At 31.1% G+C, this 21,122-nt stretch overlaps 1 protein-coding gene across 1 annotated transcript in view; it reads left to right on the forward strand.

Moving 5' to 3' along the window:
• Positions 1–21,122, forward strand: part of MS3_00010303 (uncharacterized protein) — a 123,154-nt gene that overhangs the window by 29,973 nt on the left and 72,059 nt on the right. The window contains exons 4-5 of the mRNA XM_051218665.1: positions 4,761–4,961; positions 11,550–11,933. Coding sequence (XP_051070445.1) covers positions 4,761–4,961; positions 11,550–11,933 — 585 coding nt within the window. The remainder of the gene's footprint in view (positions 1–4,760; positions 4,962–11,549; positions 11,934–21,122) is intronic.

The raw sequence follows: 21,122 nt of genomic DNA on the forward strand, positions 1-21,122 counted from the left end.
CCAATCCTCTACATTTTATAGGATGATGAGACAAGATTCGTTGAATATGCTACTCATTAGCTAATTTTAGCTGATAAACCACTGTAAATTATCTTTGTGTGAAGTAGGTTCACATCGAGCTATCATATCTTTGAGATGATGCTTATACATTGTGATGCTAGAGGAAATCAGATAATTGAAATGGTATAAATTCATGAAATCACTTGTTAACTATTGCTCTAATATTCATGGATGTAATACTTGCGATAATAAAATTTGTGTAATAGTTGTAATCTCTATGGTTGGACATGTTGGGTAACATGACACGAAAATCAGTTACAGTAGCTCAGTTAGGCTGCATTATTTATCTTCCTCAACATTTTGCATCAAGTTACTTTTCGAATCCAATCAATAGGGCTATATCTTCTGCTAGTTTCCTTTTTTGCTATGATAATGTGTGATTTGGTAATACTGAATGATACATATTTGTGTAGGTCCTATTATAGACTGAGCGAAACCATACACATCTCGTGGCTGTACTCACATGTTTCAGGACCAAGTTGTAGGTGAGAGATAATAAGGTACACTGTTGGCACTTTCATAACATCTTAGTTTACATTTTCTTGTATGGATCGGAAGTACACATTGTATATATGTATACCCATGATTTAAATATAATTTATTCAATTTTCTAACTACGACTGTCAATTCATTCTTAGTCTTCTCACTCTCACACCAGGTTGGGTAAACGTTTAGGTGATGTGTACATGGGTATCTGAATTAAAAGACCGTGGAACGTTGATATACTAGACATTTTCTATGTATTGACCGGTAGTCGAATGTTTTAGTATAAACTTTAAATCACCTATATTATGATCTTCCATAGAATTTGTAAATCTTTTGTTTTGTTCTTTCAAATGTTTCAACCATAATATTATCTCATATAAATGGTCTTCAATAGGCGTGGTTTAAGAATGTGTACACAAAATCTTTATATACTTATTAAATACACCTGTTTGTTCATTTATTTATTTTGTAAGATTTTTGCATGTCACACCCTCCAGTTTGATTTCAGATTGGAAATAATTTAACGATTAGCACTACATATATCATATTCACAATACTACTAAATTTTGTATCGGTTGTTTGATTAGTGTATGTGAAATATACTTGTACAAATTTCTCTCTTACAACATTCTATTATTATAAAATGAAATAGTGTTGACCTCAGCCGAACAAGTGAACTAACTAACTTCAAGGTTTATTTATTTTGTTTGTCACATGTAAATTATGATACGGAATGTAAAGACAAAGAGGAGATGGGAAAAAAATCAAAAGAACTACTTCATTAATTTGTAAAAATAATGAAAAATTTAAGTTTTTAACTATAGTTGACATAGTCGATTGATTTTAGCTGGATATAAAGAAGGGAGGGAATCCTACCACTATTTTGTCCTCATACAAATCGCATGGACAGTGTTACTTCATCAACCTCTAAGGTTTGGTTGTAAAACGTCACCATGAGATCCGATTGATTCATATTTCGCTCCCTGACGGTATGATGGATGTTCACAATAAAACAGTCGTCCAGTGTTCATTGATTCTTAATGGTTCATCTAGTTTCAGTTGGTTCATTAAGTTAAACTACTGATATTAAGAAGTTTACTACGCGTATTGTAAGACAGATTGACTTGATAACATGATGTCAATATATTCAGTTTAATATAAGCTCAATTTTAAAGTAGTATACTCAAGAATAGATTTGTGCTGAATTCTTGTCAGTTGATAAGGCATAAAATCAGCATATTGCCTAATATATACCGTATTACAATATATATATATATCTGTGATTTTACATGGAAACGTTTATCTCAACTGTACTACGTTTATCAACAAAGAAAGTAATTGACCTTCGATGTACATCATTTGGAATGATGCATGCTTCTAACAATAGCAAAAATTATTTAAAATTTTGTAATTTCTTTGTCACTTTTACAAACGTACTTCAGCTTAGATCATAATTTAAACAATATACCTACGAATAATATACAAATAGACAATATTGTCAACTCTAACCAACATGAGTCTCGACCCATTTTATCACACGAATCAGGATGAATAACTAACTATTCAAAGTAATAGTAGTATAACCGTAAGTAAAATAGCCTAAGCATTGAACTTACGAGTAGAAAACTAGAATGAATGAGAGAATTATGTAGCTCTTAAGGACAACAGATGTATGAAACTCATATGAGAAAACTATTGTATCAGCTTTAAGAAAATCCATAAAGTTCCGTTTGTCTTACTAAATTAATATTGTCTTTGTTTTCCATGAAAATATTGAACGTTCAAATATCTAATCGAAGAAAACGCTCAATACTATTGGGACCGGCAGTAACTCTAGAAGAGCTACAGGCGGAGTTCAGTGATAAACATGAATAGATATTTCAACTTTGAAACAATATTAAAATAATAAACTAGAATTCATAGTCTTAATAAAGTTGGATTATGGCTGTCAGTGTAATTCAGGATGCGTGTTTCACTCTTCTTTTTTTTGTCTCAGTTATATATACTTACATGCCCAACGTTGATATTCACATCGACACTCGAATCTCGTCCCTTTAGCATCAATACATTTAACACGTTATCCATTTTGATATTGAATCCAAATAGTCATTAGCTTATTCAACGCGCAATATTTCATTTGTAAACGATTTTTCTTCAATTATTCTTGTTAAAAATCTCAACTGACCATTCTCCATATATTCATCTTAGTAGATTTATCTCTGTATTATCACTATGATCACAAATACATATTATCATAATATTATCACAGTTGTATTGATAACGATCGATTTAATAACTTTTACCTAATTCTAGTGCAGTAATAACAGTAATGTGAAGTTTTCAGCATGTATATAAAAATTATTCACTTTAAATTAAGTTAAACTGTTGCTGGTTAACATCAGTGACCATTGACAAACAAGGAAGAAAAACGAAACAACATCCGGTTATTATCATACGTGTTTCTTTTCTCTTTTTTAATGAATAAGTTTTTGTTTTGGTCCTCAAAGTAGAAAACTGACATTTTTATTCTTGTCAAATAAATGAACAAACAAACCCAACCATAAATATTATGTTCACATAAAAATAGATACTTAAATTTATGGTGTGTCCTTTTTTTGTTGTTCAAAAATTTAACCAGGACTAAGGCTACTACTATTAGTTTATGTAAGACGGAATTGTTCTCTTCTCTGAAACAATGTACTTTTCATCTGTTATTACAAAATTGTATTCATGTATTGTTACAAATTTAGTTCATTACAATAAAAAAATGTATATGTCATGTCAGTAGGCTAATTTAATGTCATATAATATTATCTGTGTCATATCGTTTAATTTTTCCACATTTTAAAGTTGGGAAAGTAGAACATTTTAACAGATAGTGGAGTTAAACTTGACATATATATATATAGTTATCGGGTATGAATGTTGCGAAGATTGATGAGTTCACGAATCGTGGATGACTACCGCTGAGGAGTCAGGTACTAGGATGAGAAAGCTGTACAGTTCTTCCGTGATCTTTATAATATTCAACGATCTCTGAAACATTCATAATGATAGTTATTACGTGCTTTTCAGTGACTAGCTTCGAGGGAAAATTTCCAAAGTTCTAAGCAGAAGCCGTAACTAGTAGAATTCAACTGTATCGAATGTGAGGAGAACAACAACTGAAGACAACGGAAGATGGTCGCTTAATATCGTGAAACCCTATAGAATTGGTGATCTCTCTATGACATGAATCTGGGTCAGTTAGTCCCACAGTTTGAGACGCTACAGGTTGCGGCTCCAATATGGGTTCAGTAAGGGGAATCATTTCCATACGGTTTTCTGCCAACTACCTTCACCTAACATAAATTATATGCATTACATCATTACTAAATAATGACAAATGTAACGCGATTACATCAGTGGTAGGATCTCAGACTGTTACACTGTAATCCAGGTTTGATTGTCATAGCGATAAATTCCAGCTTTATATATATATATATATATATATATATATATATATGTTAACAGATGCCAACTAATAAGAGGTCTATATACACGTCTACTTATTGATACAATTCTTAATAATTATCTTGTATATTTATGACTGCAAGATAGCCACTCATCCATTCTAACAGTATTCAGATCATTTTTCATGTAAAAACCAATCAATGTATTTAACAACGCTGATGAACTTAACTATTTTGTTTCTTATTTCTAACCTACACACACTCCGGTCAGTTAGTTTCCGGTGAATTATACTTACTAAAATGTGGTTCACTTACAAAGGCTAGACAACACTATAAACTTGGTTGGCTTCTTGTATTATTAAGTCTGATCATTGATCATCGTGCATTTATTATTTTTTATTTGTCTATCATGTGAAACCAGTTGTTATATAAACCCATGTTTTTTTCCGGTTTTACTATGGTCTCCTTTGATTATTGTTTACTAAACATTTACCACGTTGTTTTGTTTGTTTGGTTCTTTGCACAAAACAATCCTATCGATAAATTGTTACTGCGGAATTATTCAATCTTATTTTTCACAACAGTAATCGTGTGAATCGTCAAAATTTAATGGTCATGAACTAATAAAAAAACGTGGTTTGTTTCTACAATGAGAATACACTTAATTCTCATCGGTTAGCTTACTTTATTTTACATTGTTCACATCGAAAATTGTATTTCTGTACCATTTTCTCGCTTATTTTTATTTCTTTATTTTCACAGCATTACATTTCAGTGGTATGGAATCATTGACGAAAATAATTAATCTTCAAAATGATTGTACATCGACAGCTAGTTCTGGTAATGATGGTGCCAATTTTAAAGAATATAATTGTCCAACTACAGATTTAGAAAGCTACACATTTGATTATGTTACGGTGAATGTAAAAGGTCTTTACAAGTTACATGTTTATGGATTACCATGTAAGTGTTTTTTTATATGTGCATGTGTTTAACCACTTTGTTAGTATTATACTATAATTATGACTTATTATGTTTCACATGTGTATGTTTTAATTTTACTTTGGATAGAGTAAGTAAGAAACACTTTATTTTTTTAATAATTTTAAATAAATTTAATATTCTCTAATTTGCCAGATAGAGATTTAAAAGCTACTATAAACAAGTGTACTAAATATGGGATACTTCGTTTCAAGTGTATTTATTGTAATGTGTTATAAATAAAAATAATATATTTGTAATATCCCAATGAGTAGAAATTTGGACTTTCTGACGTTTCGTGACTTAGTGTAAGTCACTTCTTCAGAGAACAAATAACCAAATTAAAATTAATCCAAGTTTAAATAGTATAACTATATATAACTAGCGATACAATGTGAGAAAAACAACTATCCAAGGCTTCCCAAATTCCTGTGATTATTTAACGAAGATCAGTCTACGATGTATACAATCAAATACATGTTACTTTCACTGAGAGTAATGAAGATGATTATTTGTTGATTCATTCCAAAAATATTAAGTATAATTTCACATGTGACCTTAAGTTCACAGTTTGATATATATATATATATATATATATATATATATATATATAACATAGACTTCCGAGTTAATCGTGTACATTTTTCTCTCTGTATGCATGTATTATGTATTGGTACGCATTTACTTCGCGCTATTTTTAAAAAATATTGTTTCTGTTATGACACCGATTTACTGTGTGTTATCTTCATGTTAATTTTGACCATCGGCTTCTACTGTGTCCTTAGTTGGTAACATTGATGAATAATTATATATATATATATATATATATCGGTTATTATTTAGTTTTTTACAACCTGTGTAAATTAGTGGTCAGTGAAACTATTGTTTTTGTATAATGTGAAATAGGCTTAGAACTGTTGTGGAATAAATGAGAACGTGATGAAACTTGCATTTTTATTTTGTACATTTTGTCAGTCATCTGCTAGGACTTGTGTAGACATGTTCTCTTGTCCCATTAGTAACCAAGTTCTCATAATCATATACCAACAATAATTGATAACTGGTTTATAAATGGATTCATAGATTCTTCATGTGGAGAGATTTGATATATGTTGTTAACCGAGAACGGAGTTTATCCACAACGTTTCCTGTATCGAGACGGTATGTTATATTTAATACTTTCAGCTATGTTTTTGTTCATTCAGTGAGTAAGTGTTTTCTGTTGGACTGTAATAATAGTTAAAGATTGCATTTCAAGCATCCAGATTTATTACTGAATTGCCTGTCATGAGCTTGTTCGGTGTAGCACAGCCCGACATTTCGTATAAAAGACATAAATACAACGAAATTTAGGGCTTGAAGTGAGGGCGGCTCACATGAATTGAATGATACCCCCTGTCTCTCTTTCGTGAACTAAACAAAGAACGACACTCAGGAAAAAATTGTCATAGTTTGTTTATCATGCAATCAAAACGAATAAATCAATGACCACAATAGATTGTACCTACCACAAATTAATGTCAGTGCGAGTGCTACAAGAAGCCAGAGAGTTCAAGACGTCTGTTTTATCCTAATACAGGACTCTTTGGTACCGTGCATTAAGAATTCCTCTATGAATCGAAAATATGGGATTCATATCCAGCAGCAAACACTTAACCAAAAGTATGAAGCTAATGCTGCCTGATTTTAATGGCATCTCAAATAAGGTCAATCTGTGTTGAATACAACTTTAAAACCTATAAAATCTCTTCCCTCCAACAATCAGTATACTAGATTCTTTCACACAACAATAGAATTAATAATTATTATTTTTATATACATCTATCCAAGTGATTTTAATGAGACGAATGATTCAGTCATATCAAGCAGGGATGAATTCATATCAATTTTATGAATTCTAAGTTTAATGTGCTGTATTTCCATGAATAATATACTCTCTTCAAATTGATTTATTGAAAATTGTAATATTAATAACAGCCTATTTTGAAAATCCGTCTGCGTAAATAATATTGGTAGAAGTATTTTTGGAGAGCGGGCCAATCGGAATTGAGGAAGCAATTTTATCAGTATTTTCAAGTTATTTGCACGAAATTCAACCACGAATGATTTCCATTTTTCACTATAAAAAATGTAAGATGGAAATAAATACATTTAGTGCTCAGAATGCTCAAAATTGGAAGGATACATTTATTCGGCCACCACATGATGAAAATTACCATATTAAACGTTTCAAGTGTTCACCTTTCATGTACAGATTCTAGATAACAATCAGCCTTTGAGTTCACATGATGTTGTTTGTTTGTATCTTGCGATTGTTGTTTGGGACTGCAGTTGATCAGTCCCTTGTTGGAACATGTGCATCCTGTGCGGATCGCCACGATATTACCTTAATTCACAAGCTTTATAAGCAATGATGGATAGTGGCTAGCAGTGGAATCAAGGACGCTACTATCCATCTTTTCTTACAATCAGTCTTTGTTTCAGTTCAGTTTGCTTATAATGAACTTTTTAAAAAACCACTCAATAAGTTGTTCAGTGAATATTCGACGCATCAGTGAGTGAAATGAGATATGATAATATAAATAACGATTTTTATTCATGGATCATTCTTTACATCAAAATATCCACAAATATGTTTTTCTCATACCTTTTTTGATTGTAAGTATTCAAATGATTTAAAATCTTTTTAAGCTTTTTAAGACTCGATTTAATTTTTTGTAAATTGCTTTTAGCAATACCATCATTTTATTTATAAAAAGTTCTTATTTCCACCTGTCGTCTCTGCCTAATGCCTACATTTTCTCTACTTTCTAGCTACTTATCTATCTGTCTATCATTAAATGCAAGTCTGTTTGTTTACTTTAAAAAAAAAATTGATGTTAGGCAACTTATGCAGTGCAGTTGGATTAACATCACTTCAGTGAATTGAAATTGACTTTTATTATAATTATTATAACAAACTTACATATAAAGTGGTAATATTGTTATTGTTAATAACTATTGGTTATGATATTATTAATAATATTCGAACAGAAAGCTAAAATAGTACAGGAGAGTTTCAGACTGGATAAATATTTGAGTACTGTGTGAGGTGTTCTTAGTCATCTACTCATGGTATGTTGGAATGAAGTTACAAATCCCAAGTCACACTGAACAGCCGTTTCGTTCTACTATAAGACCCTTTAACAGTAAACTCCGCCACCCATGACTCTAACTGAATCTGAATCATAGGACCTTCACATCTGATGATTCCAGAGCAATCTGAATTGAATTTCGAGGATTTAAATTTTAGAATTCCATCAGTTCACTATACAACGTGCCTTATACCCTTGTGATAATGACTTTCTCACTACTCTTACAGCAGTAACTTCTAATTGAAATTTTGTAAAATTATTTTAAAACTAGTTACTAGCATTTGCATAATTATAGTCTACTTGAAGAAAGTTTCATACAAAGAGTTGTTTTATATTTCATATACGTCTTAATCGTTTAGCTATTTAATTTTCGACAGTTGAAAATGCAACCCAAATTAAACTTCTCAATATGGAGATTCAATAAATATTTTCATATCATATAATATGTGTATATAACATCACATGGAAGTTCACTTCCAGTTCTGTATTATATGTTTTAAATTGTATAAAAAGTGTAATGATGATACGTTCATTATTTCGATGATACAATGAATCAGTTAATCACTGTTTACATTTTATTCATAAATGTGAACTATGTAGACGGATATACATTAGTGTTATTTCAGAATACAGTAAACAGAACAAACATATAATTGTGTTATCCTGTTTAATTAATTAACATGTTGATAAGTAAGAATAGTTTTTTAAAAAAAATTATTCACTCTACTACTACTAAATACGTCTCTCTCTCAGTGTGTGTGTGTATGTGTACGTACAGATAACATTCATAATTGTATAACGAAATGAACAATTTACTGTAGTGATAAATCACATATATTAATCATATACTACTTATATTTATCTAAAGAGTCTTTATAATGTAGATATTTTACGAGAATATTTATGTTTTAGACGACAATTATATTTGGTATTGTTTATGTGATTTTCAAGTTTCCCAAGGTGAACATTTATTTATGAATCTATTAATGTAAATTATGTGGATTTTGTGTAGTTTGGTATGTAGACACATTGTTAGTAATAAAATAATTGACTGTGAATAAACATAATATTTGATTGTTGATTAAAAAAAATTCACCTAGTTAAACACATATGACAATTATTTGTAGTTTACATCAATTAATAATACTAATTAAACAACTGTTGAGAACTATGAAGGATAAGATAGCTGTTTCTTCCAAGTATGGTACTCTTCAGAAGTGCACACCTATGACCAAGGAACTTCAATCTCGAAATGAGCGCTTAACTTCTCGACCATTGAACTGGTATCGAATGATGTATATTTCTGAATTAAATGTACTCCTTGACACTGCACAATGATCTTTCATTACTTAGGGTGGGTATCTGTCTCATACTCGAGATTATTGAATTCCACTGGTCATTTCGAAATTTTCACGATTTGGCTATAACCGATATTTGGGACATAATATTCATTCTGAGGTGGTAATTAGTTAGAAGTATGATAAATTTTGTTTTTATGTCAACAGTATAATTGGACTTCAAATTTATATGTTTGCTGTTCAAGTAAGGAGAAGTATACTGTTCTGTGCAATAAATATGTGGACTGAGGTCATAAAAGTACCATTTTATAAAAGTTAAGGCACATATCTATTTCTTGTTAATAAGCTCATCTCATGTTTGTTTTCACCGCTCAAAACGTCACTAGAAGTCCTTAAGAGTTAGTCTCTTGTCTTTTTAATTTCCATGTGGTTGTGTTCGCAGTTGGCTTTGCGCGACTTCAGTTCATCAGATATCACCTGGACAACGAACTAATGATTGGAAAGCACATGTGATCCCATACGTTCAGTGAATACATTAAGACAAAGTCGATAGTTCTTCTGGTCTTTTACATATGATCCTTATAGTATAATCTCTACAAACAACTTTCAACATTTCATGAATTGCCTGTGTTCTGAAAAATCTGCAAAAACCTTCGTAGCCGATTTAGCATATCTGCTGGACGGATCATGTTATAATGTATATAATATGTAGAATAACCATAAAACATTCTTGCTAGTAGTATACAAGTGTAAACTGTATTTTTAACTAACTAATTTAATCCTACAAAATATATGTTTTGTATTTGATACAAATGTGAGTGTTAAACAACAGGCTGGTACTATCACTTGACATATGCTTGCCTAATATGAAGGCAAAATTACATGGTCAGAAGAAGCTTGATAAAAGTGGATCAACCTCTCAAATCATACAGATATTAATAACACATTGAATGGGAATTATCCACTTGTATGAACACACTGAGAATAAAGATAAAGATTTACTGTTTACTAAGTCCTCATTGGTTCAACGTGTAAAGGGTAGCTGACATTAACTACAAATAAAATTCATTACTCGTTTGAAACAGCTACACCCCTATCCAGGTTCTTCAGTATCCTAAACTCGCTATAAACTATATGTGCTGTATAAATATTCTGAATTGATGATACAATTAGGTGTTCAATAAATATAACTGAATCGTTATACTCAAATGAATAGAAATATATCTTTTAACTAATATTTTTAAAGAGTGTAAACTTTGTTTTTGTTTTGTTTGAGTTCACTTTCTATTCTTCATTCAAGTGTTTGTTTGTTTCCAATATTATTTCACACTTTCATAATTAAAAAAGATATTTAATTGTCACTTTGTTTTCTACCATTTTTATAAATGACTTTTTTTGTTTAACATTGAACTACTGAACGAGTTTGTTGCTTCAATTGTTGATGTTATATAGTTTTTCTTTCATATCTGTCATTATGTTAGAAACTTTTAATGTGTTATAACAATAAATGCTCTAAAGTAATTAAGATTAGATTTCAGAAAAATTGAATATTATCTTTAAAAATATACTATTTGGTTCATTATCATAAGATAATAACCTAGCGATCAAATGGTTAAGGTGTCATGACTCGTTAGTGTGTTTTCTCTTCATACCTGGTGCTGTAGTAAATGATTACCGTTGAGAAGTCCAATATTATGTATATATTTAATGTTGTAATGGGTGATGATAGAATTCTATCGATTTCTAGGACAGATTACTGTTAATATCTCAAAGTGTGAGTCTGGGTGATGATGGTTTAAATCCTACTGAGAGCATTAATTCCTTCAAGTTTATAGGAATGGTTGACAAATGTCTTTATCTTTTGTTTTGTTCCAAGTCACACATTACTAACATGTTATGAACACTGGTAATTATTATTAAACAAATGTAATGTTTTATAATATCTCATTTAACTATTTTCTAGTGATTTTGGACCACGAACGGATACTACTTAAGTAATCCCATGAGGATTGACCCCAGTGTTTACAGGTTCAATGTTTTTGTTGGAACACAATCACAAGTTACATCTTTAAACTTACTGTTTGTTATTTATCTGTATATTTTATATATTTGCTGTATATTTGTATTTTTTTACACAGTCCATTATCCTAAAATTCAAATAATTCCATCGAAAGAAGACGATAAAACAATTATGGTTGATAAAACTATGTTACAAATTAGTTGTATCGCACAATCATGTAATTCAGCATCAAATGTTTTACTTGATGCCGATGATAGTTATCGTCGATCCAGAAGTAGTGATACATCATCATGTCCTATGAATGGTCATATTATACGATGTGAATATCTTAATCTGTTTCGTTTATCAACATCGTCATCATCAAATAATGATAATGATAATAATAATCAGAAAATACAGTTAACAAATCAAGGCATAATCAATACAGAGTTCAGCGAAATTATGGCAGAATTAAAAATAATACAATCTAACGCTGAGAAATTAGTCGTCACCATGCCAAGAAGTAAGTTTCTCATCGTTTTAAAAACATGGTTTGGTCAATTATTTTTTTATAAAAATCCTAAAAAGCTTTGATCTTTTATGAATGTTTCATGTTTTTTTTATTTGGTGAATTGATTATTATCTAATTATACTATCTATTATTGATAAGTTCTACACTGGTACTATTATTATTATTATTACTACTACTACTACAACTATGACATTTGTCTCGACATGCTGGTGCGGTGTAGCAACTGGAACTGATGCACATATGTGCCGGATTTCAAGTTCTTCATGAGTAGTTGACTAACGTTCTTGTTATAACATATAGTTACGTGTTGATAAGTTAATTAGCGCTTCAGTTTCAATGGTGATAATCTATTCATTAAAACAAATATTTAGGTAACGGGAAGATTTTCTTTGTTAAGGATAGTTAATTCTTGTTACGCAATTCTAAAGTGAGGGTAAAAAGATATTTGATAATGCTTTCACGAGTATGTTCAAATCTTATTTAATCATTTAGGTGTAATACTATCAGGGGAAAGAAGATTCATAAAATTTTAAACTAAACAATTGTCAAGAAAAATGCTGTCACAATGAAACCAACTGGTTTTTCTGGAATACATAAATTAAGGTTGATGCAGTGTAGCTTCAGTAAATTTCAAATGACTAGAACATGGTTTTTATTATTCAGCTTATCAGATTTCATAATATTTACCTGATGCCTTCTGCTAAAAAAAATTTTCTACAAGTTTGGTACCTATGATCAAATCACTGAATAGTTCAATTCATCGTTATGACATGAAGGATGGTCTTTATAGACATTACAAATTTCATTCTGGAGTACACTTCAAGCCAAATTATCAAAAATAGCAAAAGAAATATGCTGTCACATTAAGTCAAATTAATTCTCTCAAGATGTACAAATGATAACAGGGTCTCACCTATCACAGTCTTGAGTATTAACAACAGAAAATTACAAACCCTTTCTAATACTCTAATAATCGTTAAATAAGTCACTACCCAGCTGAACACAGTAGCTTAGTGTTTAACGCATTTGAAGTGAATAATATAAAGTTTAAATCTCAGTAAAGACATTAAAACCAGCATCCAGATATAGTCAGCTGATTGGTGGTTACAAAACAGGATGAAATCATTCAATTCCACTAAATATACTCACTTTATTTCAATGCATTCAAATTTATTTACATACATGTAAAATGTGAGAAAGTTGCATGTTTCCGATAATTTCTCACCAGTGCTTACATTTACAAATAGAAATGTTTAGACATTTTGACTGTAGTGGTTAATCAGAATTTAAAGTATACACGTAAATGAATAAAATGAATGAATAGGGTAATAATAATGATAAGAAATTGTCAAATAAGCAGTTACACAAAATCTGTTAGGAGTTTGTCTATGTGTCTAACAGCATAGAGGAAAAGCATTGTTCTTGTAAAGATATACATAACAAAATGAATGAATCATTGCGGCCTGCTTGAGCATCTGGGCTACCTGTTCCTGCCATCTAGATATTTCAACAAGTTATAGATTTTTGTTTGTTTTAATATATCATTATGTTTATTAATCGCATAACCTATCCTGCTGCGTTTCTGAAAAGTGTACAACCTTTCGTTGTCAAAGTTACAAAAAACTCAATAAGAGACAATGTGGTTGCTGGCAATATATAACGAAAAGAATGCACATTATTCAGATGTTCAGTCACTGAAGTGCTAACATCTAACTGGCGATCACTCGATATTTATCGCCGGGACCGACCAAGAAGAAAGAAACGGAAACTTGTTGAAATACTTTGCACTGAGAATTCTATATTGTACCAAAAATATAATATTGAATAAAGGAGATAATAATAATAATAATAATAATAATAATAGTGATAATAATAATAAACTGTGCCAATAATTACAAGCAGAGATGGATGGTGGTTAGCAGTGGAATGCGGGATGTGGATTTCGTTCTATTTTGGACTTATCATCTGGATGTATCTGCATCCCAGAGTTGTGTTGTGTGCGTAATGTTCTCAGTTTGAAATTAAATGGTAGATTGATAATAACGGTGGGAATTATTTGAAAAATCTTGAATAAAAGTACATGAAAGGACGGATGTAACCAGTTCAATGAATGGTTATTTTTTACTATATTTGGAAAGTCTTTTGAGATAGATAGTGGAGACGATTTCTAGCTCAGGTGAAATGGTTTTAATGGAATCGCATTCCTTCATCCGGTTGGTTATTGTGAATCCTTCCTTGTCTAACTGGATAATATCACTAAAAAAACACTTAACAGCTCACTTACATTTGAAGTTTACACTGATGATGTTGTCCGAAAAGACAGTAAAAGCTTCATGACTGAAACATTCAACTGAGAAGATACAACCTCACCAAGAAGACCAATCGGAAGTCACGGAAAATATGTATGTATGTTTTGTATATTTTGAAGTTCAGTTGATCTATACAGATCATCTGAAGATTGTGTGCGATGCGTGGATACGCACTACTGATTAGTCTTACTCCTGATTGGTTGTTTAACTAAGATCACTTTGTGATGTAAACCATAATGTTCAGAAATCTTCACAAAGATTCTTTCAATAATAATAATAGTAATGTGCTCACTGATGACTAACTTCGAGAGGTAAATTCCAGAGTTCTAGAAGTAGTGAGAGAAGACATTACCCGTGTGAGATTCAGTCATATCGAATGTAAACCCGTTACAAATTAACGGTGCTTAAAAACGGTTGTTCAGTATTGTGTGTATATATTTAAACTATTGAATGCTGGACCAGTCTTCTAAAGATAAATGCAGTGATATGTAATTAGAAAAATTTCATAGCTTCTCAAGTTTTTTGGGATAATTAAATTGAATACTTTTACCATTTTCGACTTACATTATATGTTACATGTTGACGTTAGCGGTAGTGTACCAGGTATGATGTGTCGATTGATCAGTTAGTGAATTCTCATTGACTGAGATGGTTGGGACACGTAAGCTCACATAAGCTCAACCCCCGCCTACCTCGGCAGGTTTTGGAGACTGGTTGATCAAACAACGACATGCTTCAATTCATGGAGCTACTGACTGTCGAAATGTTCAGTGTGGGTAGATCCCGACTATCTTGTTGAACTCCACGCAATTATTGTGGCTAATGGTTGGAGATCTTGAATGATAAGATTCAGAATCAAGCACAATGTTGTGAAAGTACTAACTCTTTGCTTTCTCTTGCATTCTGAGTTTCAGAACTATCTTATTCCATGAGTTCATTCGTTCCTCTCCAATCATTTTGTCTATATCTGATCTTTTATACAATCAGTGGTACTGTCAATACATCTACCGTTCTGAAACTAGTCAGGATATCCTCATTTGGCTGTACTGATGTTGTACAATAATTTTAACCGATATGCATATGTGCTAAGTTCTGTGTTGGTTATGACTAACGGACTGAATGACTGACTAATTTATGTGTCAATAAGTCTCTATAGAATGAATCTAATAAATATATTACAGTTCAGTGTATGAAAGAATGTTTTGATTTAAAATTAATTCTCATCAACTTGAAAATCATTTAATCCCAGGTAAAACTAATTAGTGTGTTCTCTTTTTTTTGAATTACACAGTAGTATCTCAAATTGTATCAGTAGTAGCTAAATCTACAGATTCACAATCTTTTCATTATTATTCACAAACACTTAACTTCGATATCACATAATATTTAGAAAACATTGATTAAAATGATGCTCTTTCAATGCTATTTGCTTTAAAGGAATATTTTGATGCATGGTTAATTTATTCAGAAATAATGAGCGAACGATATACACACATTTCGTTTTGTTTTGTCTTGAAAAAAAAGTTCTACTTCAACATTTCTTTCTCGATCAATAATATGCTTATTTATTCATTAAAATGAAAACAGAATATATAGTGCAGCATTAGCATAAACGACTATGAAATTAAGTGATACGTGTTCGAATACCATAGAAATGATTAGTTCTATTAAGATTGTAAGTGTGCTGACTAACACGAAACCTAGATAAGGTTGGGTATCCTGCCGGCTACTGTCAAACACCTAGCATCTAAACTTAAAATGTAAACCATTGATGTTTGACCAAATGGTTACAAACCGGTTGCCGGACCAATCTATTAGTGTAATTAGTTATGCATCTATATCTCAGTGAAGTCGCTTACGAAGAAAAAAAACAGCGATTCCATGTGTACTTGTCTTCGACATTGATGAAATTCTATAACAAATGCCATTGAAAAAGTAAACAAATTATTTTTAATAAATCGCACCAATGTATATATATGAGGATAACTATCCCTTTTTAACGTTTAATAAAAGTGAGATATCTTACATTTTCGAGCGTTTTTCTATTCATTTGGTTTGTCATTGCTATATATATGTGCAATTTCCACTAGAGACTTCATGTTATTCATATTACGTTATCTTCATATGTCTTCTGCGAATAAGTTAATGTAACGCATTCCAACTTCCCAGACAGTAAAATAAAAGCAATTTCGAGCATGAAATAGGATAATCAGCAATCATTATAATCTTATATGTAGTATTCTTTTACTAAATGGACGGAATAGTGCAGTGCGATGAAAAAAGTGCTACAAATTCACGGACACGTATCCTATCCTTGTCAATAGCTAATTATTGTATAAATAATGCGATGAAAAAAATGGCCTTACAACTACCAATTGTGTCATTCGGTTTTTCTAAAATCATACATCTTTTCGGTCGGTTAGGCGATCCGTTGCATTTTAATTATTAATCGAGGATACAGTTTTAATAACACATATTATTATGATGTTAATATTAATATCATTACATGTATTTATCGTTTATATTTCCGAACGGAAGTGTGTTAGTCCTTAAAATGTACTTAAATTGAAAAAAAAGCTAGTTCATGTGTGTGTGAAATTAAGCGGGATAGAATGTTTGCAAAATTTGGGTAATCAACTCTGACGGGATTTTTTTTCATGAGCTCAAATAAATAACATTTTTTGTTAGTATACGAAGTTGTGTAATTTGTTGAATTTATAGTTTCACAGAATATAATGAGTTTACTTCTGTCTCAAACGTGGGTTCGATCTATTGTCTTTAAGACTCATTTTCCAGGGACTTCTAACATACTGATAGTTGCTTATTTCATAGAAAAGTATCTTTTATTCCATAGCACTGTATCATAGTTAAGTAAGTTTTTGTTTTATTCACTATATATTGTTCATGAAAACTGTGGAATGAATGTAATACTGGACAAGTACACAAAAATGCGAAGTGGCAAGTTTTCACAAACTATTGAAGATATTAAGGATACAACCGCACATCAAGTAGTTAATGATACATGTACATTGATGCACGATTTAATCTCCAATATTCCAACAGTTCACTTATATTATTAGTTTACATTTGACCATTTTTTAAACAATCCCATTTGAAAAACCAAGCACATACTATCTCTCATCTACTCCGAATTATACTAAAAGATCAGATGATAATTTTAAATACGTTCGGTCTTAAATTGACTAATTGATTAGTTTTCTTTTCTAACTAAAAAGCTCATTTTTTTGCTAAACTTGATTAGACTCACTTTTAAATTCCTTTCTGATTGGTTTTTCCAACTCTCATAGTTATACGAATTACATTGCATAATTGACTTCCACCTACATTAACCTTGAACAGTGTTTTCCTATTCGCCCAAAACAAATCCATCATCAGAATAGTCCCAATTAAATCAATAACTGTAAATTGTCAATATATATTTTTGTTTTAATTTTGATTGATATTTCAGTAAATGTGATGGTATAGGCAGAAGCTGAAAAAAAGGGCTTAAGGGGTTTTGCGCAAACTTCAAAAATTAATGCTTTTATATATTTCGGTAGAGATACCTATGTATAGTGTTCAGAATGTTGAAAATGACACCAAAAGTTATTTATTTTTGTCATCATTGAGAAAAAATATATAGTGTTAAACACATCAAATGGTCAATTATTTCCATATACACTAGATAAAACTAGTAAATCGTCATTATTTAATTGTAATACATATTTTCAGGTTCTTAGTGGTGGCCGGTTCAAGATTTTATTAAATTCGGCAATCCCAAAATACTAACCCTTAATCTTAAAACAAACCTTAACTCGGTGGTACTATACTTCGTGAAGGGATTAATCAAATTTAGACCAGTGCTTCTTTCAATTTTGCGCTAAATTTATCCGTCATTATGGCTACAGAGCATTTTGGCATTATAGCTGGTGTCGTCTTATTGCCTAAACTTTCACCTTTAATTCCTGATCCTAACTCTTGTCACAAACAATGTTAAGATTGTATTTATACCCTTATAAGAATTCGAGGGAACGGATATCTATGTCTTTGTTTTTCCCAATTTATTGACAGAGTAACCTGCAGAAGACTTCAGCAAACTCATGAATTATGTGAAATCTTTTCACAAACTATGCATTTAAAAAAGCTATTTTTTATTGACTAAATATCAGCTAAAACCATTCGGTACGCTTGCTTTGACCTCGTCCTGGTATCGTACTTTTACCGTAATGCAGCATAGTGGTTTTTGTGTAATAACTCCATGTATGTCAGTGTGTTTTTGATCACTGTGACCAGCGCTTAAATATTGGAGAGTAGTATTGTATATTTTAATTGACATTAGTAAAATTTCGACGTCAGTCAAAGTATTAGAGATTTAGTTTGTACTTGTGAGTCATGTGAAATTTTTTTTCATAGAACAGGTAAGTAATATGTTAAAAATACAATGGAGTTAGTTGTCAACGTTCGTTACAGTGTTTTTGTTATAGTAGACAGTTATTGAAAGGAAATTATATTTTTAGAAATTTCCAGGGATTAGGATTGAAAATAACTCTAACTTCTTGCTCGATATTTGTTTCTGAGCTCCTTCAACGAATCAACTGAATGAAGTGAAAAAGAGCACACAAATATAGGTCTTGAAGATTTAATAGAATTATTTCTTAAGTCTCATCCGGCTAAGAAAGAGATAAATGTGTAAGACACTTTTTCGAATTCATAGACTGGGATTGCTATCAGTAATCCCTATAACCTCTCCTAAAGGCACGGGGACCCCATCGAACATAATATTGGGAATTTAAAGGTATACGATAAGTAACTCTGGACATTTTGGTACAAGTATGATAGAACGTTTTCAGATCCTTTCCCAGACATTAAGGAAGGTGGTCACTAGATTATTCAAGTCAAATCTGTTAACTAATACAACATATCTCCTCTGACTATAATCTTCACCACATTTCTCACACGATTCATATTCACATTTCAAACAATTCCAAATTTCCTTATATATTTACATGATTATAATGTAAATTAAATTGCTACTTTCATATATATCCAATCAAGTGAGAGAATGACTTAATAGTTTACTACCTGACAATCTTATTAAATAAAGCTGAATTGTAAAAAGGATTGTAATCGTCTGTTTGGGACACGTCAGCTGAATGTACACCTTCATCTCACTGTTGATGTCTATACCGACACTCAAAAAATGATACTTTTCGCTTCAAACAACAACATGTTATCTAGTGAACTATTGAGTCCAGATGGCAAATAAATCGTTCATCAGATATGTTGGTATATCTAAATGACGAATCGAGAACAGGAGGAAATGCCTGCTTTCGATTCCACCTCTAGCCATCATTGAAATATCCCAGAACTTTTGACAACAAAGGGTGATCAATTACAGTCGTTAGTTTGAAGAACGGAAAACTATCAACCATCATTTGCAATCAGTTCAGTAAGAGAGTATAACAAAAAGTTGGTTCTAGTTTTGTGACATTACTATTTCTCCAGTAACATGTTGTGTATTATTATTGTCATTATCAGTATTGTTATTATTCTAAACATACAGTCTATCTCTCTCTTGGGTCTGTATATATGTATATATACCCTACGTTGAATTATCTATCTCAACTGAAATATTTTCCATATTTATGGATGAAACAGTTAATTATGTACTGAAAAAACGAATATAGCATTCGGTCTAATGTTGTATTTTCTACTTAAATTATATGCATGTTATGAATATATCACAGTTAGTTACCATGTTATGTATGTGACGTAATTCCTATTGTTTTCATGCAAATTTATATAATTGTTTTCAAAATACTAATATATTTCTGTTTAATAATTTGATGAAGAAAACCATGTCTATGTACAAATTGAAGGGAATATTAAACATTAAAGAAAGCACATATTTATAAACGAATTAGCTTTTACTATGGGGGATTTATAGAGACTAGAAATTTCACGGTCGAAATCACGTAATAACCTCAGGTGAACTACCATATTTATAGATTTTTATGCTATGAACCACTCGTCTGATACCGAATAATGATAAAGTTTATTTTCACAGCTTTTAAGTCATCAGCTGATCTTAGCTGGGTCACTATTGAAAACCGGGAAGCACTGTACATCTGTTTCTCCCTAATATGAATCTTTTCAGAAGTACTCATGCGTGACCCTGCATCTGGGAGTCGAACCTAAAACCTTTATTCTCGCACATTCGAATCCTTAAACTCTCGAGTACTTCAGTAAGTTCGATAATCTCTACAACATTTCATACTAATTCAGCTCTTATTGTTTATTCATTCTACGTAAGAAATAATATACTGTGAATTTATGGGCAGTCAACTATAATGATATTTTCTTATTATTGATTGACACATATCAGAAAAATACAATCACGCAATAAATAAACGCACATGTTGACTTAATTTCTTTGGTATAGTTGCAATGATTTATAGAGAGATGTGATGTTCACAGTCTTCATTATCAGTTGAACTAATTCATGGACACCATACGAATTCAGTCTAAATAATGATAACTGAATGACTAGTAATAATTGTTTTTTTTTCCTAGTATTGACGTTACATGTAAAATTTGCACATTTTCACAATTGTATTGTTCACTCCATCCTCTCCACATGTCTATTCATATAATAAATAATACTACATTCTGTAATTACAGAGCACATACCGATTTACAAGCACAATAAAGTGGATACAGACAACAATCCTATATATAATAAATAGATAGATGACTTTAACTTGTTTGAAATGATGTAATTCAAAATTATTGTAGGAATATATTTCTCGCATGAAATAGCTACAATGTGGAGGTGCTGGGCTGGAATCTCATGAGGCCAGGATCGTGGATG

Source organism: Schistosoma haematobium, chromosome ZW (assembly GCF_000699445.3).
Source record: "Schistosoma haematobium chromosome ZW, whole genome shotgun sequence".
Lineage (NCBI taxonomy): Eukaryota > Metazoa > Platyhelminthes > Trematoda > Strigeidida > Schistosomatidae > Schistosoma > Schistosoma haematobium.